The following is a 24,073-nucleotide window of genomic DNA, read 5'->3' as shown; positions in this document are numbered from 1 at the left end:
CCGTCGTTATTTTCTGCTATGTGTGTTTGAATCCGAAGTTAATTATACTTGGCTAAGATTTACCTTCTTTATCATTGATAATTGGATTTGGCAAAAGAGTTTCAAGATTTTTTGCTCAAACAATTTGGCGCCGTCTGTGGGGATTTCATAGCAAAATTGTTTAGTTTCCTTCAGATCCAAAATCGGTGAAATATAATCACCCACCCGAAAGAGTGGTAAGTAAACCTCACATGCTAATCCAGATCAGGCTGCTACACAAAAGCAGAAGTTACAACCAATATCCACGCAAAGCCCACACACATCGGATGATTCACGAACAAAGTACAACATGTCTCCCTTGTTATGGGTACGAATCAGACGAGATCGAACCGGGACTCGATTTCTGCACCGCAGCAATTAAGGCGAACCTAACCCGCGCGGAGCTAGGGCACTTTTAAAAAAGAAAGGAAAGCTGAATATGGCTGCCAAATCTAAAAACCACCATTCCATCAACCATTTAAACGCCAGGTAGAGCGAGCAACGCTATAAGGCTACCCTCTCTCACCGACTCATTGGATCGAGGTATGAAAAATCCCATCATTTTGGTTTACCCCCCTGTTGTTCGCTTAGACAGGATCACCAGCGCCGCACGGGCAAGCAAGCAAAGGAACATCCTAACTAGAGACAATGAAAGGAAAACTACTACAAAATAACTGGAATGTCGCACGTCTCAAGCACTTCAACATCTGGGAAGTGACGCCCCTCAAGTCGCATTCCCTTTTACCTCACCCGGGTTTTGTCCCAATTGGGTTCTCTCGGGGAGTTTCTTAACGAGGCGATGAGGGGGACGTCTCAAAATTAAAGGGGTAATTCATCGCCCCGCCTATTGATGAGCTCTCCAGGCCGAACGACGAAGGGTCTAGATACAGGAAAATTCCAATATATGCATGAAACGAACGCATATGGTACCCCCCAGTTGGCGAAACGACAACGTTTTATACTCCCCGTCATCATACTCTCCAATTCAAACAAAATTAAGCAAACTGAGACTCACCCAGGAAACGCAAAAATTAAGCAAACTGGGACTCACCCAGGAAGCGCAGAGGTTAAGCAAAACTGAGACTACCCCAGAGGACACCCGAAACTCTCCAAAAAAAGGAAAGCAAAATCGAGTACGCCAAGATCCGATCCGACGTCTACGGACAGTATGGTAACCTGTGATTCGCCAATATCTGACAATGACGCAACGAGTTAACATTTCGACATCAGCTCGATATAACACCCCTACAGCCAAGGGCCATCGCCAAAAAAGAAGAGCTCGACCTTGTTCGAATTACGACGGGCTAACATTTCGACATCAGCTCAAAATAACACCCCTATGGCCAAGGGCCATCGCGAATAAAGAAGAGCTCGACCTAGTTCGAATTACGACAGGTTAACATTTCGACATCAGCTCGATATAACACCTCTACAGACAAGGGCCATCGCCAAAAAGAAGAGCTCGACCTCGCTCGAGTCGTTTAATATTCGACCTTGTTCGAATTACGTTGGGTTAACATTTCTAAATCAGCTCGAAATAACACCACTACGGCCAAGGGCCATCGCCAAAAAGAAGAGCTCGACCTCGTTCGAATTACGTCGGGTTAACATTTCGACATCAGCTCAAAATAACACCCCTACGGCTAAGGGCCATCGCCAAAAAGAAGAGCTCGACCTCGTTACGACGGGTTAACATTTTGACATCAGCTCGAGATAACACCCCTACGGCCAAGGGCCATCGCCAAAAAGAAGAGCTCGACCTCGCTCGAATCATTTAATATTCTACCTCGTTCGAATTACGACGGGTTAACATTTCGACACTAGCTCGAAACAACGCCCCTACGGCCAAAGGCCCTCGCCAAATGAAAAATTCGACCTCGCTCGACTCGTTTAGTATTCAACCTCTCGAACTACAACGGGTTAGCATTCTGACATCAGCTCGAAATGAAAAATTTGACCTCGCTCGAACATATAAAAAAAGACTTCGCCCGAATCAACAACAATTTGATCCCACTCAAATGACTCAAGACTAACTTTATCCAAAACAACGAGTCCGAATATAACCTCGTTTGAGTCAAGGGTGAATCTACTTAAACCAATAAGTCACAAGTCGACCTCGCCCAAATAGGCGAATCCAATGAGACTCCATCCGGACTCACACGATGAGATCCTACTCGGTCAGGTTAAAATTGATTTCCCTGAAAAGTTAGGAGTTCACCATACGGAAATCCGAAAGTTTACGCCAAAGATATGTAAAGTAAAAGGAAGGGAGAGAATACAAACGACGTATAGCGACAAAAACCCCTCTTATTTAGACAGTTGCGCAAACGGCCGCAGATTACACACGGCTAAAACCCGTCCAGTACAGAAAATAAAAAAAAAACAAAGATAACAACTTTTTTACTCGGCGTCATTACCGATGTCCTCCTCATCACCATCTCCAGGAAACCCTTCCTCAGCATCACACCCTCGCCAGCCTCTGGTGTCACAGGATCGTAGCCACAGTTAACACGAGCCTCTCGTGCCTTTGCCCGAGCTCCTTCATAAGCGGCCTTAGAAACATTGGCCGCTTCCCACAAACTCTTGTATATGTCCCGTTGGGCTTCGGCATGGACCCAGAGCTCGTGCAAATGGAGAGGAACATCGGTGGAAGCAGATTCGACTTGGGCCAATTATTGCGCATTTTCGGCCTCAAGGACAGCGACCCGATCTCCCAAGGTTGAAGCTTCCCGATCAATTTCGCAAATACGCTCTTCGAGCCTCGCCTCCCTGAGCGTAGCCGTCGCCCTCTCAGACTCCTGCTCGGATTGAAGGACGCGGATAGTGTCCTCTAAAGCCGCCGCCCTCGCCGAAGCCGATGCCCAAGCACTCTCGGCACTCTTCAACTCGAAGACCTTTCTCTCCAGTTCGGTTAATTTCCCCATCTACTCCGCACTCAAGGCCTCGACTCTGATGGCATTGTGATCCAATTCGGACTGCAACGACAACACCTTCGCCTGAAGATGTTCACACTCTACGGCAACCCCTTTTCCCAACAAAAGTTCCTCGTCCCTCACACGAAGCAGCTCCTCGAGCTCGCTATTCCTGCGAATAGCCTACATCAGCTCTTGATCCCTCTTCTCTAGTTCCTCGCCGAGAGATTGATTACCGGCGTTCGCCCTAAGCCATTCGTGCATCTCACAGCACTTTTTGCGGTAGCGCCGATGCTTCTCCAACATAGTCAGAAAAATTTTGGCCCGAGTGTCGACCCTGCAAGCACTTTCAATCTCCACCATGTACGTCTGAAAGCCCAAAAAGAAAAGAGAGAAAGACAAAAAGAGTTAGTAAAGGTCAAGGTCGCCAAAGATAAAAGGAACACAAAAAGAAAGAGGAGAAACTTACCCTCAAGCCCATAGCGGCCACTTCATGCATCAAATCAACATCACGGACATTCCGAAGAGCCTCACACTCTGCGGCAAAGCACAGAAGGTCAAACTGCGGTACCAAGTCCTCCGTGTCCCCCAGAAGGTTAATCTCCGACGGGATCTCAAGTATACAGGACGGACCTCCCGCCCTTACCACCGTACGAGTAAGGCCTTCCTCGAACGTCCTGACATCATCAGGATCCAGATCGGATTTAGACTCGTAGTCAACGACCACGACACCCTTTCCCCTTTCTGTGGCCGAAGAAGAAGCACGACCCGGTCCGAAAGATGATGGCCCACCCAAAGTGGCAACAGCGGCCTCGAGATCTCGATCCCCCATCGTAGTAGTCCACTGATCGATCACAGCAGTCAAAGCCCCTGCCGTCGGGTTGGTTACGATCACCGGATTTACCTCTGCGGGCGGACTGGTATCACCCCCTATTTCAGACACCGTCGAGGGAAGTTCACCCTATGAACGCACTGCAGCTGAAGGAGCCATTTCGGACTCCACTCGTTGTCTCTTCGACGGACCTTCTCCGTCCTCAGCACGGGAAGACTCACCCGTTGAGCGGGCAGTAGGAGCCGGAGTCCCAGATCGGGAAACAGTTTCCATACATACAACCCTGGTCGTAGGTTCAACTTGAGTAGCCCTCGCTGTGGGCCGGGCAGCAGACCTTGGTGCAGACCGAGCAGAAGACGTTGGTTGACGGAATGCAAGCGGAGGAGCCCTCGCCCTTCACACTCTCCCTGATAACGGTAATGGTCGTATACGCAACAAGGTCAAAGTGCAAGGCAAAAAAAAAAAAAAAAGCTGCGTCAAGTCTACTTACTAGTAAGGGGCTTACGTCCATATTTCTCATAGAAGGACGCCCATTTGCGAAATCCCGCCGTATTAGGATGAATGGCATTCACCCATTCACAGATATCGTCAACAGGCGGAGGGGGTAGTCTCGTAGCTGCAAAAGTAAAAACGATTTAATACCGCCCAAAGAAAAGCGGTCGACTATCATTCCTACAGAAGATACAAAAACTTACGTGCGAAGTTCCATCTCTGGGAACCCTGCAGAGTTCGCCACACGATGCTCGGTCCAGACATAAAAATAGTTTTCGTAGAAATGACGATTTTCTCTATCATCCATCTTCACCACCAGACTCTTTGTTCCTCGATAGCGCATGTGGATCATCGTGCCTTGAATAAGTTGAGGGGAAAAAATATTGAGCATATGCCCCAGAGTGATCTCCCGACCGGCAAGCTCCGCAAACTTGAGCAGCATGAGGAACAGTTTGTACGATTACGGCGAAAGTTGAGCCGGAAATACCTCGTAGAAACGGCAAAAATCTACCACCAAGGAAGGGAGAGGAAGCATATATCTGACGATAAAAGGATATGCGTAGAACGCACAATATCCTCGGCGGTCGAAATGTATAATATCATCTCCTACCGCCGGCAACATCTCAACATGGTTCGGAATCCCCCACTTGGTCTTAAGCTCTGCAATCGCCGCTTCATCCATAACAGAGGAAACAGGCTCCGGTTCCTCTCCGGCAGGGCTGTTGAAATCGGTCCATGGCTTCCCTAGACGGGGCAATATTTCTGCCGCTGTTGGAACCCCTTCGTCCTCCACCACCTCCACTCCTCCGGGAGAGAGAACATCATTTTCCGGTGCCGGAACTGTGGCAAGATTGTCACCGCGGGAAGAAGTACCAGCCATTTATCTTGATTGAACAGAGCGAATGAACAAGGGGAAGTAAGAGGGAAGACGGTGATGTCAATTTTCGACTAACAGGAGAGTGAATTGAAAATTCGAAGTATCGGAGAAGATAAAGACTCGCAAAACTCTTTTGATAAATCGAAAAAATATGCCAATAGAATGGTGCTTTCCCCTATTTATAGGAACTTAAATGCCCCGAGCGGGAAATCCAAGAGTCCCCAATCGAAACTGATAGGGCATGAGGAACGGTTCAATCCATAAGAAACGTGTGTCATAATGATAAAAACTACAAACGACGTTTTAAATCAACACAACTGTTCAACTCCGAACGGATGCGACGATCCAGAGGCATCGTTGAAGCGTTGCGCCATCGCCTCGATCTAAAAATCTCGTTCAAGGCGTAAAGCAGTCAAATTTCTCCTAGCCTTCGAATCGACAGGATCCGCCCGTCGAGCCCTCTAAGGGACGACCTCGACGGACGGAGGGACTAACTGTATAGGTCAAAATCTGACCATAGTGGTCGACCAAGCTGGGATCTCGCCCAGGTGGCGGAATAGCGAAGAACACCACGACCAATCTCAGGTCAAATCATCAACAGCGTATGTCAAGACAGAGTCACATTCGAATAATGACGAAATGGACCGTCGCGGGAAAGTATGTTGGTCAAAGACCACTGAATGAAAACTTCAGGAACTATATATAGAGGTGGGTAAGCACTAATGAGAGGGGGATTTTTCTCGAGTAAACAGAAGAAAGGACATGAAGGGAAAAGGAGGATTTTACCTTGCTTTTCCATTCTACTCCTTCTCTCGCTATCCGTTTTGTATTGAATGTAAATCCATTTTCGTCATATTGGAGATAAGATTATGACATCAATAAATCTGATATTTTTCTATCCATCGTTATTTTCTGTTATGTGTGTTTGGATCCGATGTTAATTATGCTTGGCTAAAATTTACCTTCTTTATCATTGATAATTGGATTTGGCAAAAGAGTTTCAAGATTTTTTGCTCAAACAGTTATGTCCACCAACTAGAATTGTTTAGCATTTTATAAACCACAATAATCACGTTAATATTAGTCCACATTTATTAAAAATTCCAGCAAGGAAGATATATACAACTCCTTTCAAAATTTATTCCTAAAAATACTAAACCTTCAGAAAACTTATTCATTACTCACCAATGTCAAAACCTTATTGATTGTTCTCGTGGTGGCCAGTTAATAAGTCAACAGATTCTTCTCCTTTAATAATTTGCGGTAGGCCGCCATTCCAACACCATAAATATATCCAAAAGAAACAACCACATTATATCCACCTTTTGCCTTTACAAGTAACAATCTCCTCTGCTTTTCACACTACAAGTTAACACTACCACTACACTTTTTTGAGGAAAATGAAGCATAAGAGAAATAACATGTTTGGTTTCTTCTTGTGTTTGCTTTACGCTATGGCCACAACTGGTACAGTGTCAGCGACAACATCATCTTCGGCGTTGGAGTACTCAAGTGTTAAAATCAGCCCAGCATTAGCGATAGTACTCGCTTGTGTCGTATTATTCGTGGTTGCATTTTTCATCACATTATATATACGTCACATGAACCCCGACGAACCAATGGGTTCTTACTTCTTCCGTCATCGACCAGTTTCCCGTGGGCTTGAGCCTAATATCATCGAAACTTTGCCGGTATTTGTGTACTCCGATGTCAAAGCCCTAAAGATTGGCAAATCTATCCTAGAATGTGCTGTTTGCTTAAACGAGTTCGATGATGAAGATACTCTTCGCCTTCTTCGGAATTGTTGCCACGTGTTCCATCCTGAGTGCATTGATGCTTGGCTTGCCTTTCGTACCACTTGCCCAGTTTGCCGTGCAAATCTCAAAACAAAACCTTCTGCTAAACTGCAAGAAACAATTCAGCAATCTGAGAATGTCAGCTCAGTTTCATCACCAGAAACAAATGATACAGTAATAGATATTCACGTGACTGCTGGTCTACAAGAAGTGATGAACCAGCAGTCTTCTCAAACTACACCTACTCATATTTGTTCAACGAAATCTACACCAAGAAATAAAACACCCAACTTCGCCCGCCTTGCACCAAAATCAACACCGAGAAGGCGAAAAATTTTCGGGATGTTCAGTCGTTCTCACTCGACGGGCCACTCGTTGATTCAACGTGGCGAAAATTGCGAAAGGTTTACTCTAAGGTTACCTGATGATGTACGTAAAAGATTGGTGGACTTAAGCTTGAGTAGGGCCTACACTAATGGCGTGGCTTTTTCTCCGGAAAGAAGTTCAACCAAGGGGTACCGGTTCAAACCAGAGGATAGCCGGTTAAGCAAATTCCGGTTTCCACCGACCCCGCCTATGTTTTCTAAACCCGGTTCGACAAAAGAGGAGAAGGGTGAGAAAAAGCCGAAGAATCTTCTGAAGTCCGTTAAGTCACCGTTAAGTTTGTTTTGCAGGACGGAGAAGGATGATACAGGAGAAAGGTCTTTTACTTATTTAAGATCAAGTAGTTAAATTCCGCTAGATAATTATTCATTTTTTTCTCATTTTTCTTTTACTTTTTCTTCATCATAAAATTAATATAGTATATAGTTATTGGATAGCCGAAGCGTCACAAACTATGAATTGTGTACTCCGATACTATTTGATTTTCCACTAAGGGGTCATATAGTTATGAGGTATAAGAAGGTATAGTGCTGGTATAAAAATTTAGAGATTTTTACATTCCTATGCCATATAGTAAATTATATTACCCTCCATGCTTAACTTTTAATATAATTACCTTTTATATACCTAATTACCATTTATGTATATTTTAGGGATTTTAATGGTATTAATTAGTCTCCGAATTTAACTCTACCATATATTCTCACTCCCCCTAGTTTCTCTCTCCAAATCCCACCCCTTCACCCACGTATCAAACCACACCCCACGATTTCCTCTTCAATCACCCACTATTTCCTCTTCTAAAACCAGCGAAAATCTGTAACCCCTCCACCATTGACAACCATTAAAAAGCTTTGAAGCTTTGAATTCGAATTTGGGTTTTCAAAAGACATTGTTGGTTTGGATTGGATGTTGTTGCAAAGAATTGAGAATTCTCTCCACGTCTCTCTCTATCTCTCAATCCCAAATTTCAGTAATATAAAGCAAAGGAAAAGAGAGCAGCAATTCCACCATTGACAGCCATTAAAAAGTTTTGAAGCTTTGAATTCGAATTTGGGTTTTCAAAAATCATTATTTGTTTGGATTGGTGTTGTTGCAAATAATTGGTAATATGGTTTGGAGTTTATATCTCAATTTTGAGGGGTTTTGGTGAAGATTAGACTTGGTTTTGGCTGAATTTCATATTGAAACTCAAAGAAGAAGAAGAAGAAGAAGACATGACATACATTATATTGCAGAAATTGTAGTAAAATTTTAGAAAAATTATAGAAATATTGTATTCTGTTATTTATTTATTTTTCTTTTATTCATTTAATTATTGTATGAAAGTTGAACAACATTGTATAAAAATTATATTTAAGTGGTATTATATTGTAGTTGTCTATAACTGAGTAGAAATAATGTACGAAAATTGTAGATAAGTTTTATAATATATAATTAGTTGTATGAAATTTGTTTTTACTATGTATAAATCAGATACAATATATACAAATGACATATTGTATAAATTTTGTATAAAATTTGAATTTAAGTTGTATGTTATTTTAGTTGTATTTAACCCGGTAGAAATAATGTATGAAAGTTATAGATAAGTTGTAGATATATTATATAGGGGGGCATTGTTGAACGAATTGTTTATCTAAAATTATACATTCATATCTCATATTTGTTGCATTTTTTTTTCGCGAAACTTTACGCATAAATTTTGGTTCCTCTTTGAAAGTACTGAATTTAGATGAATTCATGAATACTACAAAGCTACATCCGCCTTTGTACATGAGAGAAGAGGAGAGAAAGAAAAAAAAAGGGTGTAACTAAATCCCTTGATTGAAGGCACAAATAATGGATTGAGAGCATTTTAAGGTGGATTGTATATATTTTGTAAATAAAACTTGTTTATGCCGGATAATTAACTAAACATGGACATTTAGGGTAATATAGTTTTCAATAATGTATAGGAATGAAAAAATCCCTTTATTTTATTTTTATTCTTTCCCGCTTTTTAAATCAAATTTGGACTTTAAAATAAAATCTGATATTCAAATATATGAAATTGATAATATTAATACAGTGATTTTTGTCAGCACTTTCTCAGTCTCAATAAGGTAAATTTGTACATAATAACAGTAGCTCTTTTAATAGATACATGACTTAATTATTATTGTATATTTATAGAAAGTTTTTAATATCTTCCTGTTTGTAAATGTGACGATCCGACCCGTCGTATCAGGTATTACTGCCCCGTTTTCCTCATTTATTACTTCTTCATGTTTCATTACCGGTATGTGGTGAGTTAGAGTTGTTTCGGATTGGTTTTGATAAGAAATGAGACACTTAGTCTCTTTTAAGAAGGCTTAAGTTGGAAAATTCAACCGGATGTTGACTTATGAGTTAGAGGGCTCGGATGTGATTTCCGGTGATTCGGTTAGCTTCGGGAGATGATTTGTGACTTGGGAGCGTGATCGGAATTTATTTTGGAGGTCCGGTGTAGAATTAGGCTTGAATTGGCGAAGTTAGTATTTTGGCAAATTCCGATTGATAGGCGAGATTTTGATATAGGGGTCGGAATGGAATTCCGAGAGTTGCAGTAGCTCAGTTATGTCATTTGGGATGTGCGTGCAAAGTTTCAGATCATTCGGACGAGGTTTGGTAGACTTTTTGATCGAAAGTGCATTTCGGAAGTTTTTGAAGAACTTAGGCTTGAATCCGATGTGATTTGATGGTTTTAGCGTTGTTTGATGTGTTTTGATGATTGGAACAAGTTTGAATGATGTTATGGGATATGTCCGTGCTTTTGGTTGAGGTCCCGGGGGCCTCGGGTGAGTTTCGGGGTGGTTTCGGACCATTTCTAGGCCACTTTTAACTGCTGGTTTTTGGCTACAGCAGTGTTCTATGCGATCGCGGGGAATTGGTCGCGATCACGGTGAGTAAAATGTGAGAAACGATCCAATGAATCGCGATCGCGTGAAGCCTTTCGCGATCGCGGAGAAGAAATATTCTGTTGCGTTGATCCCACTTCAGAAGCTTATATCTCACAACCTATAAGGAATTTGGAGATGATCTAAAAATGAAAATTATAGACCTTTGTGTCTAGTTTTCAGAAATGTAAATTAATTGGAATTTAAAGTTGTGTACAAAAAGTTATGGTGGTTACACCATATGCTGCCCGGGAAGGTCTCTAATACACAGGGATGACTTTGGAAGCTTATATCTCGCAATGTATAAGGAGTCAGGAAATGAGCAACATATGAAATTATAGCCCTATGTGTCTAGTTTTCAGAACACCAAACCGTTTGTAATTTGGAGTTGTGTGCAAAAAGTTATGACCACTATACTAGAGGCTGTCCGGAAGAGCTGGGAACTGTTCATCGCGATCGCGAAGCATTGTCCGCGATCGCGAAGAGTAAATTTTGGGCCGGAAAAAAATTATTCTCCGCGATCGCGAAGCATTTTCTGCTATAGCGAAGAGTAAATACCTGGGCAGAATGTTTTAAAACACGTCAGTCGCGATTTAGGGGTCATTTTACACCCATAATTGCTCGTTTTTGAAGATTCTTGAAGGAGATTAACGAGGGATTCAAGGGGGAACGTTTGGAGGTAAGTTTCTTGGACTCAAAACTCGTTTTTATTGTGAAATCCATCTAGGAAATCATTGAATTTTTGCTAAAATGGAGGAATAGGGCTTGGAATTTTCAAATTTTTATATTGGGATTTGAAGGGTCAATTGTGGATGGATTTTGAGGTTCTTAGTATGTATGAACTCGTGAGGAGATAAGGAATCCGGTGATGTGAATTTTGTAATTTTTCGAGAAGTGGGCCCGGGGCTTGGGTTTTGCCAACTTCGTGATTTTCGATGTTTTTCGAGTCTTTTCGATTGGGTTATGTTTCCTTAGCATATTGTGATGTATTCGCTCTGATTTTGGTTAGATTTGGCGCGTGTGGAGGCCGATTTGAGGGGCAAAGGCATCGCGGGTTTGAGATTTCACCGGTTCGAGGTGAGTAATACTTGTAAATGATATCCTGAGGGTTTGAAACCCCGAATTTGCACATCATAGTGCTGTATTGTGGTGACTTACACGCCAGGTATGAGCGTGGGGTAGAGCACCGTTGGGGATTGTGACTTGGTCCGTCCCGGTTGTTGGTTTTATTGCATAATTGACTGAAACTTATTTGATGCTATCATGATTTGGGCTGACTGCCATGTTTTGGGCTTCGTGCCGATTATTTGAATCCTTCAGGGATTGATATCACTTTTTTGCATTACTTTGTATATTATTTGATCTCGGTCCAAGGTTTTACATACTGTTTCACAAACTTAGCCACCTTTCTAAGATTTGAAAACTTAAATGATATTTTACTGACGTTTTGAGTTGAGAACTGTTATTTTACTATTGCCCAAGGGGCTTATGTGCATTTCTGGACTGAGGATGGATCGGGCTGTGCGCCGGAGCAGTGTGATATTGATATTGCGCTTGGGCTGTAGGAGCCCCTCCGGAGTCTGAACCCCCACAGTGAGCGCGGGTACCCAAATGGATCAGGCTGCGCGCCGCAGCGGTCATATGCATTGCATTACATTCATGCATTGGTTCTTGTTTGTACTATGTGTCATGACATTCAGCACTCTCATATCACTGGCATCCATGCTACTTCTTGTACTGTTTACCAGACGCCCTGGTGTTAATTGTTTGTGGAGTGTTGTGCCCGATGGGCTGACTTATGTGCGGACTTGCACTATCTGATTACGCATTCATTTGCTTGATTGTTGGAAAAAGATGTTTTCAAAAGAGGTTTTAAACTGAGCCAGATATTTTCTAAAGGATTTTCATGGTTTTACTGTTTTCTCAAAGAGTTGTACTGTCCTATATAGCATGATGGAGTGCTCTTACGTGATTTCTTGCCTCTCAGTTATTATTTACTCTTATTACTCACTGAGTTGGAAGTACTCACTTTACTCCCTGCACCTCGCGTGCAGTTGCAGGTATTGTTCACCCGGTAGCGGGTTATTAGCTGATTGAAGGTAGGGCTATTGTAGCTGAGCAAAGTGACCGCCAGCGTTCGCGGCACCGGATGTTGTCTCTTGATTTTCCAGAATTTTTCTTTATATATTATTATTGGCCCTGTAGTTGTGTTCAGGTTTCTTTAGATGCTCGTGACTTGTGACACCCCGGTCGGGTTGTGTTGGGTTGTACATACTGGTTATTATTGTCGTTAAGCTATATTCACCTATTCGTTTAAAGAGACGATTTGGGTTAGTTGGCTGGCCTTGTCTTCACGAGAGGCGCCATCACGACCGGGTTTGAAAATTGGGTCGTGACAGTAAATTTGAATACTAAAACCTGACCATACAAAAAAGGCAGCCCGGTGCACTAAGTTCCCGCTATGTGTGGAGTCCGGGAAAAGGCCGGACCACAAGGGTGTATTGTACGCAGCCTTACCCTACATTTCTGCAAGTGGCTGTTTCCACGGCTTGAGCCCGTGACCTCCTGGTCACATGACAGCAACTAAAACCCGAGCATACCATTTCCCAAATAATTTATCCGTTCATTGTATTTTCCCTTCCACTCTTTAATCATCTCTTGTTTATATGCATACTATAACCACCTCCCTTTACTCATCCTTTTCAATTCATTCTCTCCAAAATTGATAGCTTTTGGAAAAGGAAGAAGACGCTATTTCCCTATTCTTTGATCTCCCTCTCCTCCATCACCAACATTATTTATAAAAGAAAATCCAAACCTTTCTAAATTTATTAAATTTTCAAACACAAAACTAGGCGTACGCAGTGGCGGCTCAACCCTAAAGCCACTAAAGCAGTGGTTTTAGGCCCCCAAAAAATTAAGGCCCCAATTTTCTCAAATTATATATAGTATAAGTAATTATGTGTTTATTAACAGTGATAAATAAATTAGGTTTAATCATTTGTTGTCAATTTTTAAATTTTGTACTAAAAATTGTAGATTATTAAATTTGCATGTACTTCCTATTTTTTGTTATTCTTTTTTGTTACCTCATGCATGGCGAATGAGCTCAACTTCTTAATTTTTGTCTAACTCACTTCAACTTAAATCAATTTTGTGTATAACTATGATTTTGTAGAATCTTTTTCTATTCTTCAAGTGCTTTTTAGATATTTTTTTCTATCTTAAGCTAATGAAATTATTAAAGGATTAGATATGAAAAGGCATTTCTTAGCCTCGAATTTCTTTTGAAGCCTCTTTTTAAATTTTCGCTTTAGACCACGTGTAGTGTTGAGCCGCCTCTGGGCGTACGTCCAAATTTTGGTGTTAATAAATATTCGATTTTAAACAAGAAGATTATTTATCAGATGACGAATTTAGAGCCATCTTCTTCAGCTACCTCTCCGGTGGCGCTGCCACAGTCACCGAGGCACTCAACGTTGCCGTACTTATTCTATGAATTTAGCAGCTATTTTAGGGTTTATTATTTTTGTGTTATTTGTTTCAGCAGGTGCATATAGGAAAACTCCGGGTTACCTTGAGAATAATGAAGGTGAAAATGGAGATGATGTTGAAGCTGGAGAAGGGAATAATAATGGTGATGGATCTGATGTTAAGGTTGCACCACCAGTTTTTGAAGAGAAGTTTTTGGTTGTTATGTCTGGAGAAATGAAGCCAACTTTTATTGCTACACCTATATCTAGTAGGGTTTCATCTTTTGGTAGCTGCAGTAGTGGTTGTACTGCAAGCAATGAGAGTAGTACGGAGAAATCGGAGGGAGAAGAGGAGGGAGAGAAGAAATAGGAAAATGGTGTCTCGAGTTTGAGTCCAGAAAATAAAGAAAGTGCTCCTAACACGGAGCACGTGCCCCCTTTAACGAACTCTACTAGGCGCGAATGCAGATTAATTGAGTAGTAAATTCATCATAAAAAGGTGGAAATGGTTAGCATGGTGAGCCATGACATCACAACAAACATAAATCAGGTCCTTTAATTAAACCAAAAAAAGAATAGTTTACTTTTAAATTTTTGTATTTTCTTCGTTCTATGGGTAGGTTTGTTCATAAAAACCCAAAAAATCGAACCAAACCAAAAACCAAACCAAACCGATCAAAAAAACCGATACTTTTTGGTTTGGTTTGGTTTTGGTTTTGAATTTTAAAAACCGATCAAATTTGGTTTGGTTTTGATTTTAATAAAAAAATAACCGAAAAAACCGAACCAAACCGACTACAGGAGTAGTTATTTCAAATTTATTATTGCACCTATATATATATGTATTATTTTTAAACAAAGTTTCAAAAAATTTATGGTGAATGTTAATCGTTTGCACTTTTAGTATAGTTTTTTACCTTTATATTCTAGTTTGATTGGTAGTTTTCTTTTGTTAAGTGTAAGAATCCATTTCATGTTAAGATAAATATATTTTTAATTGAGTCCTTAAATTATTCATCACTATTTGATTCAATTATCATCAATATATTTTAGTAAATAATAGATTTCTCAAAAGGCAATTGATTTGATAGTGTTACGTTGAAAATGTGGTTGCCGGAATATGTGTTTGGTAGTGTATGTCTTATATTTAAGAAAAAACCGACAAATAACCGAAAAACCCGAAAAACCGACTAAACCTGACATAAACCGAATCGAGAAAAAACCGACTTAATTGGTTTGCTTTGGTTCTAATATTTGAAAAACTGACTTACTTGATTTGGTTTCTTTTTAGGTAAAAACCGATCCAAACCGAACCATGAACACCCCTATCTATGGGTATGGAATTAGGCATTGGGGCTTTGGGATGAAGCATGGGATTCTAGTTAATTAGCTTTTGGTAGAGGTAGATAGAACTTCTCTTGTTTTTTCCTTTTCTTGGCAGAGGTAGGGAAGAAATAAGAAAATGGTCTCTCGAGTTTGAGTCCAGAAAATAAAGAAAGTGCTCCTAACACGGAGCACGTGCCCCCTTTAACGAACTCTATTAGGCGCGAATGCAAATTAATTGAGTCAGTAAATTCATCATAAAAGGTGGAAATGGTTAGCATGGTGAGCCATGACATCATAACAACATAAATCAGGTCCTTTAATTAAACAAAAAAAAAGAGTAATTTACTTTTAAATTTTTGTATTTTCTTCTTTCTATGGGTATGGAATTAGGCATTTCGGCTTTGGAATGAAGCATGGGAGTCTTGTTAACATATATAAAATTCATATATAATATATGTATAATTATGTATAATCAATATATAATCTATGTATATCGGCTAGAAAAAGTAAACAGTAAATCTGACCGGCTATATGTGTAACAATCGCTATGAATTTTGACCCAGCTATTACTAGTTACTTGCCAAGTCCATTTTGACTAATGGGTTTACATCTTCGGTCCAGTTCATGTTTAGCAGTCAAAATATTGAGTCAAAACTGCTGGGCTGCAAAAGCTGCACAAATAGGATCATTTTGGTGCCACTAGAGGTATCAAAATTTGGCCCAGAAAAATATGACCCGCCTAACCCTCCCAAAGTTAGGCGGGTTATTGACAGGCCCATTTATTAAATTCAGTCCATTTTGACTCAACTCATCTAAGCTCATCTAAAGTTTGACTGATTTTTAGCCCAAATTAATCCACGAGTAACTTTGTCAAAATATCTTAAAATTAATTCGTTTTGTTTGATATGTTATATTAGAACAAAAGAAAAAAGTCTTATTTAGTAATTAAATAATTAATAAGAAAATAATGCATATTAATTAAAGCTTGATAAGAGTATGGTGGGTTTGGCTATGACTTAAATTTAAGCTATCTTGATCCAGCCCATCTCAATTTAAATAACTTTTGGGTGAGTCATTGACCTGTCCATTTATTGACTCAGCCAATTTTGATTCGCCCAAAATCTGCCCAACCCGCCCATTTGACACTGCTAGGTGCTGCCCAAAATCTTAGGAAAATAGTTTTCAGTCATAATTTTAAAGCACGCTGGCCAGAATTTCTCGGACAAGTCCTATAGTGATTCACCATAATTCTGACGGTTACCATAAATTTGTAGGTTACGATGATCATCACAAAATTCTAACGGATATTATATTTTTGTGCAATTAGCCACAAAATTCTGACCGATCACCAGAATTTTTCTTATTGTGACTAAAATTCTAGTGATCGTGAGGATTCCTTCAATTTCAAGTTACACACAAATTTATTCCCTTATGCCACAAATATGCAATATAACATAAATTGAAAATATGTCAAGAATAATTACCAAAAAGAAAATATGTCAAAAGAATGTTCTAAGTTTCTTTATTTTATAACGAATAAATTTAGACGGTTGATCTGTTGCGGAATATCGTGGGTTAACTAGCACACAATCACACACAAAGCAAATAGAGAAGAAAAATCAACACAAGGATTTAACGAGGTTCGGCTAAGCCTAATCCTTGGGGCAAAAGCAGAGAGAGTTTCACTATGAATGAGAAGAAAAGCACACTACAACCTGTCGATTCCCCAACTACAACCCCTATATATAGATCCCAAAAGGTCCCAAACATATAAGAGAAAGGTTTCCCAATTTGACAAGGACTATAGGTTTTCCTTTCCTAAATATATTAGGACAATGGGTTTTCCTAAACCTATAGCGACTATGGATTTCCTAAAAAATACAAGGAAATAATTCAAGCCACAAATAACAAATCTTCCCCTTGGCTTGACTCTTCATCAACAGGAACAACATCTCTCTACCTTGCCCTCAGCCATCGCAAAGGCTCTATCCATTGCCGCACACATCAACCAAGTCTAGGAAACACCTAAACTTGTTAAGAGACTCAATCTCTTTAGCCATAGCACTAATCCGTCGATCTGGTTCTGTACTCTGAATAGCTTCTAAGTAGATATAACACTCAAATGCATCAACGGTCTCTGCAACTGCAAAAGCAAATCCCACTGGATTCGTTTATCCAAGAAGATTCCCATCAACTACGTTTGCAAACATTTGCGGTCGGTTGATCACTCTCTTCTCTCTACCTGTTGCAATGCTATATGGTTGTTGTTGCGCAGATGCATCAGCATTATCATTTTGATCAATATTTTGTACCTCCTCCACTGTCTCTACTTTAGAACTACTGGGCTAAGCTAGTGGAGATTCAATTTCTAGCTCTATGCGATCATTGACACCACGATCTGTTTCTGCTATTGCCTTCTCCCTCTGATTGTCTAGTGAGGCAGATTCATTGAATGTTACATCCCTACTGATAATTAGCCCTGGAGTCTTTTGATTTGTGCACCACAACCTATAACCTTTCACTCCAGTTGCATACCCTAGAAATATGCACTTCTTTGCCCCCGGCTCAAATTTTCCATCACTCACATGAGCATAAGCAGGACAACTAAATATCCTTAAATTTGAATAATCAGCAGGAGAACCGGACCATACCTCAAAAGGAATTTTGAACTCAATAGCTGTGGATGGAGATCTGTTGACCAAATAACAAGCTGTATTGATTGCTTCAGCCCAAAAATGTTTGCTAACACATGAGTGTGTAAGCATGCTTCGTGCCCTATCACAAAGCATTCTATTCATATGTTCTGCAACACCATTTTGTTGTGGTGTTCCGACACAAGTGCGGTGTCTCACTGTGCCCTCCCTGCTGCAGAAATTATCGAACTCAGAATTGCAAAATTCCAACCCATTGTCAGTTCGAAGACGCTTAACTTTTCTTTCCGTCTGCCTCTCAACCATCGCCTTCCATTTAACAAATGTCGTAAATGCCTCATCTTTTGTTTTCAGAAAATACACCCACACCATCCTTGAGTAATCATCAACCAAAGTCATAAAATACATGGCACCACTCTTGGAGGGAACTCTGTTTGTACCCCACAAGTCAGAGTGCATATAATCTAACTTGTCTCTGGTCTTGGACCCCCCTGTTTGTTTACCAAACACACAATGCTCACAAAAATTCAAAACTTGATTTTTGTACCCATTCAACAAATTCTGCTTACTCAACAAAGACAATCCATTATCACTCATATGACTTTGTTTGAGAATGATGTTGGGAGAAAGAAAGGCGACTCTTGTGATCCTTTGACATTATTGAAGGGAGGGGGCTCGACCTGAAGCCTTTAAATAGAGTCCCATCAGGTCGAGTCGCAAGTGCCACAACTGAGACTGATTCAGATCACTTTTCCTAGAAGCTACAACAGCTTCCCCTTCAACTACACTGTCCTGAAGATGATACAATTTAGAATGTAGTTTACCCTTCATGAGTACCATGGAGTCTTTACACACTTTAGGTATTCCATTCTCAGAGTGAAATTTATACCCTTGATCATCCAAAGTCGAAAGAGAAATCAAATTTCTATTTATCCGAGGAACATGCCAACACTCAATGTTTCTGATTATTCCGTCGAACATTCTCAATTTGATGTTACCAACCCCCTCTACTGGTAATAGATTATTATCTCCCATATAGACAGTCCTACTCATTTGCTTGTAAGTTGCAAACCAATTCTTGTGTGGACACATGTGAAAAGTAGCACCAGAATCAAGAACCCAAGAATTCTGTCCATGACTAGAACTCACAGCACAGACTTCCCCTACATAGTCGCTATCATCAGAATTATTGCCAGTGTCAACAATATTTGCCGAATTATCTATTTTCTGCTTCCCTCTTTTCTCCTTCAGCTTACGACAATCTCTCTTGTAGTGACCTTGCTCCCCGCACTCATAACAGTGTTGCTTCCTTGCTCTAGACTTTATTTTGGCGGTTGACTTTTTCCTATTAAAGTCCTTTTGTTGTATTCTTCCTCTAATCACAAGACTCTCGCCCTCAATTCTGCTGTCTGGAAAGCTCTTTTTCAACTCTTTAGATTTTAGTGCATAACTAACATCTTCTAGTGAAATGATGTCTTTCCCATATAGCAGCGTATCGGCAAAAGTATCATAAGACGGTGGTAAAGAACATAACACAATCAAGGTTGATCCTCACTCTCAATTTTGATATCCACATTCTTCAGGTCCATTATAATTGAATTAAACTCATCAATGTGAGTTTTAACATGTGTACCTTCATTCATACGGAGATTGTATAACCTCTTTTTCAGGTAGAGGCGGTTTGTTAGCGATTTCTTAGAATACAGATCTTCCAGCTTCTTCCATGTCGTTGCTGCAGAAGTTTCTTCAGCAATTTCCCGAAGAACGCTATCTGTTACGCTCATGAAGATCGCACTCAAAGCCCTCTCCTTCAGGTCTGCCTTCTCTGTCTCCTTCATCTCTTCAGGAAAATCCTCATCAATTGCCTTCCATAACCCTTGTAACACTAGGGACGATTTCATCCTAATCTTCCATAGATTGAAACTAGAACCCCCGTCAAATTTTTCTACTTCGTACTTTGTTGAAGATGATGAAGACATCTTAACCCTAGATTATATGTAGAAATCCGAACCTTGCTCTGATACCAATTATTGTGGAATATCGTGGGTTAACTAGCACTCAATCACACACAAAGCAAATAGAGAAAAAAAAATCAACACAAGAATTTAACGAGGTTCGACTAAGCCTAATCCTCGGGGCAAAAGCAGAGAGAGTTTTTCACTATGAATGATAAGAAAAGCACAATACAATCTGTAGAATCCCCAACTACAACCCCTATATATAGATCCCAAAAGGTCCCAAACATATAAGAGAAAGGTTTCCCAATTTGACAAGGACTATAGATTTTCCTTTCCCAAATCTATTAGGACTAGGGGTTTTTCTAAACCTATAGGGACTATGAATTTCCTAAAAAATACAAGGAAATAATTCAAACCACAAATAACATAATCCTTATGTTCTCTTAACAGATTTCAGAAATTAGACCCATCTTCTCCCTTTTAACTCGTCAAAATATAAAAAATGTATATGTTAATTAAATGTGTATTCACCCGATACATCAAATTATGAATCACTGTAAGTTTTCCTAATCAATATATAATTTTATCATTGTATCAAATGTACCTTCTTCATAACCTGCTGATAAATAGCATAAGACATGTATATACAGTCAAACCTCTATATAACAGCCTTATTTGTTTTGAATTTTCTTGGTTGTTATAAGTGCTGTTATAGTGAATTCCATAAAAAAACTTGACTTTTATAGTAAATGACTATTATATAAAGATGTTGTTATACAAAGTTCTGACTGTATATCCTACATTTAGGCATGTTTGTGCATAGTCTAACAATTAACTACTTCATGACTAATATTCCTTTTATCTCAATTTATGTATTGTACTTTTCTTATTAGTCAGTTCAAAAAATAATGTATAATACTTCATTGGATAGAAATAATTTAACTTGTAATTTTTTCGTGAATGAGATGATTTATAGTTATGCAAATTTTTATGGTTTATTTTAAAATAAATTTCAATTTTTTTTCTTTATTAAACTCTATATTTTGTAAAAAATAATCACATATTAATTGAAACAGAGGAATAACTTGCCTTACTCTTCAAGATTTTTGAGTAGGGATTGAAGTTTATCCTCAAAAAAGTCAAAAATGGATAGAGAGAAAAGCCTGCAAAAGTCGCAGCTGAAATCGGTTTCCGTTAATTCAGGTAGCAATCACCTGCGTTAATTTCGGCAATATCTTTTTGCTGAGGTTGATTAAAGGGTTTGAGTTATGGAAAAGTTATACATTTGGCTGCTCGGCCAAAAATATTATACCTATTATATTTTAGGCAAATATTATACTTTTATGTTGGAAGAGGAGTCTTTAAAGCAACGGTAAAATTATCTGTCTGATCTATAGGTCACAGGGTCACGAGTTTGAGCTGTGAAAACAGTCACTAATGTTTGCATAAGGATATGTTGTCCACATCTTAATCCTACGAGTGCGGCCCTTCTCCGGACCTTGCATGAAGGATACTTGCACCGGAATGCCCTTTTATTATACTTTTATGTTGGAAATTAGTAATAATATTGTGACACCCTAGGCGAATCCCATATCAACAAAAACACGGGAAAGATGCTGGGTATATAAGTAGACATGCCTTAAACCCTAGTGATGCGTTTTAAAGTCGTACGGGCCTAAGCCCAAAGCGAAAAATATCATTAGTGAGCTGAGCTGTTACAAATATACTGACTGAGCATCCAATCTTAGAAAGTAGAAAGTCTAGTTAAAAATGGTTGAGTATTCACGACAAAAAATTATGAGTTTACCATTATCTACGCAAAAATACTAAACTTTACCAACTATAATGAGAAAACTTACTCCTCATCTCCACTATATCATAGTGGGTAAAATATCAACAAGCTTTTCTTTTTAACTAATCAAGGTTAAATATATTAATGATTATAGGAAAAGTAATTATGGGTTATTTTCTTTTGTCATTGATACGTCATCCTACTATCAAATTTTTGTTTGCACTTGTACATAATTGTGTTCTTCTTTTATGTATGCACAGGTTTTGATTTCACCAAATTGAAACTGCAGATTATAAATGTTTAAAATTTGACAAAACTCAATAATTTATCGAATATGCTATTTTTTGTATGTATACTTTTAACAGGAAAAATTTGGTCTAGACAAGTTCAATGCCAACAAGCTTTATCGTCGAGAGGAAACAACCTGGATTTCTCCTACTTTCTTCGTAGATTGTTAGCTTCGATCATGATATTTATACCTAGAGATGGGGATTTGAAGGTCGCGGTGCATTTCTGCATTCAACCAAAATCTACTCTATAACTAGGGCGTCATTATATATATACCTAGAGACAGAGGCGGAATCAGGATTTGAACCTTATAGGTTCAGAATTGTAATCCTTTTAAGTTAGTAGGTTCCAAATTAATAAGTTGTACATATTCAATGGATTTCTTAAGATAAATACATAGTTTGAACAAAAGCTACTGGGTTCGGCCGAACCCGCATCTCGCACTAGAGATGGGGATTTGAAGGTCGTTATATATATATATATATATATATATATATATATATATATATATATATATATATATATATATATATATATATATATTTGTGTGTGTGTGTGTAAATAAAAATTTTGCTGAACTTTTCGGGTGCCGATGACCCCTCTATTTACCACATAGGTCCGCCTCTGCTTATACCAAAAGCTCAGTTGCAATTTGCATAAAACCTAGAGTATTTTCTAATCTCGCATTTCTTCTTTATTTCTTCTTTAGTTTTGAATTTCAGATAGTGAACACCATGTTATGCAAAGTATTCCTTGAAACAAATAAAATCCACAAAATATAATCTGCCAACAAACAAATTCTACTTATATATTCCATAAAAGATTTTATTAACTCCAACAAGAAGTCAAATAAATTATACATTACAAGAATGGCAGAAAAACTCTTACAGAATGAACCATTCTAACAATTCTATACATTTTTTTTTATTTTTATCATTATTATCACACAAAAAACAAAAAATATTCTAATAGTCAAAGGGGATTAGATTTCTTTAAACTAAATTCTTTTTCTTTTCAAATCTACAAAAACAAGTGTGGTAATCATTATCGAACATGGGTGCCACCAAATAAGTTGACACTTTAATCCAACAACTCCCTTTATTTCATATAAATACTATATGCCACAAATCTTTCAAACATAGCCAAAAATTTTCCAAAATGAAGCCTTACTATCTTTTGGTCCCTCTTTTAGTACTCTCCATTATTTCAACAACCACAAATGGCCTAACACAGCAAACTAGCTATGTAAACTCTGTGAAAAAAACTAACACCATTATCCAACAATTCTTGACTCCTCAAAATGCAGCTCGTTCAGCACTTAGGCTAAAACCATTAGTGTGGGACAAGAAATTGGCTAATTATGCAACATGGTATGCAAACCAAAGGAGATATGATTGTGAATTGATTCATTCAAATGGACCATATGGTGAAAATATTTTCTGGGGTGGTGGCGACGGGTGGTCGCCTGGCCAGGCCGTTTCGGCCTGGCTAGCGGAACGACGGTCGTATAACTATTGGTATAATAGTTGTAACGACGGAGAATGTGGCCATTATACGCAAATTGTGTGGAGAGAAAGTAGAAGAATTGGTTGTGCAAAAGTAACCTGTTTTAATGGATTGGGAGTTTTTATGACTTGCAATTATGACCCTCCTGGTAATTACATTGGAGAAAGGCCTTACTAAACTTTTTCAAGTTGAAGACTTGAAAAATTGAGAGAATTCTTCTTCTTTTTCTTTTTTCTTTTTTCTTTTTTCTTTTTTTTAACTGTGGTGTTCCGACCAGCTTGCAAGAGTTGGGAGAAGTCTTGAACAAAATGCATTGAATTGGTTTTTGAATTATTTTTTCTTGTTTTTTTTTTTTTTGTTTTTTTGAAAACATATGTGAGATTTGAGAAAGGAATTTCTCACTTGATTAAATTGTATCAATAATTATAACAAGTGTAATATGAATTATTTGAAGTTAACAATGGCTTATGAGCATGAAAAAGTTTTGAGCTTTACTGCTTTGTATGCCATTGATATGGGGTTTAGGTTTGTTTGTCTGTCATGTTTATTTTAATGATGTTTCTATTTCTCAAGAAGACAAGTATTTGGAGGGAAACGAAGAAATTACTTCCTCTGGTTCTTTTTAATATTTTTTTGTCTCATTATACTCCATATGATACAATTACTATTTGGAGAGTCAAATGAATTTGTTTTATTTTTATTTTTTATGTTTTTTAAATATTTTAAATTATTAATCATTATGACTTAGGAAGAGGAGCTTTGGAGTAATAGGAAATTGTCTCCATGTGAGATTTATAGGTCATGGGTTCGAGCCGTGAAAGCAGTTACTAATACTTGAACTAGGGTAGGT

The 24,073-nt window shown here is 38.9% G+C and overlaps 3 protein-coding genes across 3 annotated transcripts; all 3 read left to right on the top strand.

The window, feature by feature from the left end:
- Positions 6,586-7,659, top strand: LOC109234740 (RING-H2 finger protein ATL11-like). Its single transcript, XM_019400802.1, has one exon. The coding sequence runs from the start codon at positions 6,586-6,588 to the stop codon at positions 7,657-7,659; it is 1,074 nt and encodes a 357-aa protein (XP_019256347.1).
- Positions 13,637-14,072, top strand: LOC109234739 (protein GLUTAMINE DUMPER 1-like). Its single transcript, XM_019400801.1, has 2 exons — positions 13,637-13,713; positions 13,790-14,072. Exons 1-2 carry the CDS (start codon positions 13,637-13,639, stop codon positions 14,070-14,072), a joined length of 360 nt encoding a protein of 119 aa, XP_019256346.1.
- On the top strand, positions 22,862-23,826 carry LOC109234985 (pathogenesis-related protein PR-1-like). The gene has a single exon (XM_019401013.1). It carries the CDS (start codon positions 22,876-22,878, stop codon positions 23,398-23,400), a length of 525 nt encoding a protein of 174 aa, XP_019256558.1. The 5' UTR covers positions 22,862-22,875; the 3' UTR covers positions 23,401-23,826.

This window comes from Nicotiana attenuata, chromosome 11 (genome assembly GCF_001879085.1).
Source record: "Nicotiana attenuata strain UT chromosome 11, NIATTr2, whole genome shotgun sequence".
NCBI classification, from domain to species: domain Eukaryota; kingdom Viridiplantae; phylum Streptophyta; class Magnoliopsida; order Solanales; family Solanaceae; genus Nicotiana; species Nicotiana attenuata.
Note: the sequence above shows the minus strand (reverse complement) of the source record. Positions and strands in the feature narration are given on the sequence as shown.

Excerpts from the sequence above, each read along its gene's own strand:
- LOC109234740 (XM_019400802.1), top strand. The coding sequence starts at position 6,586 with ATGGCCACAACTGGTACAGTGTCAGCGACAACATCATCTTCGGCGTTG.
- LOC109234739 (XM_019400801.1), top strand. The coding sequence starts at position 13,637 with ATGACGAATTTAGAGCCATCTTCTTCAGCTACCTCTCCGGTGGCGCTG. Across the intron at positions 13,714-13,789 it reads CCGAGGCACTCAACGTTGCC|GAAAACTCCGGGTTACCTTG; the intron begins GTACTTATTCTA and ends AGGTGCATATAG.
- LOC109234985 (XM_019401013.1), top strand. The coding sequence starts at position 22,876 with ATGAAGCCTTACTATCTTTTGGTCCCTCTTTTAGTACTCTCCATTATT.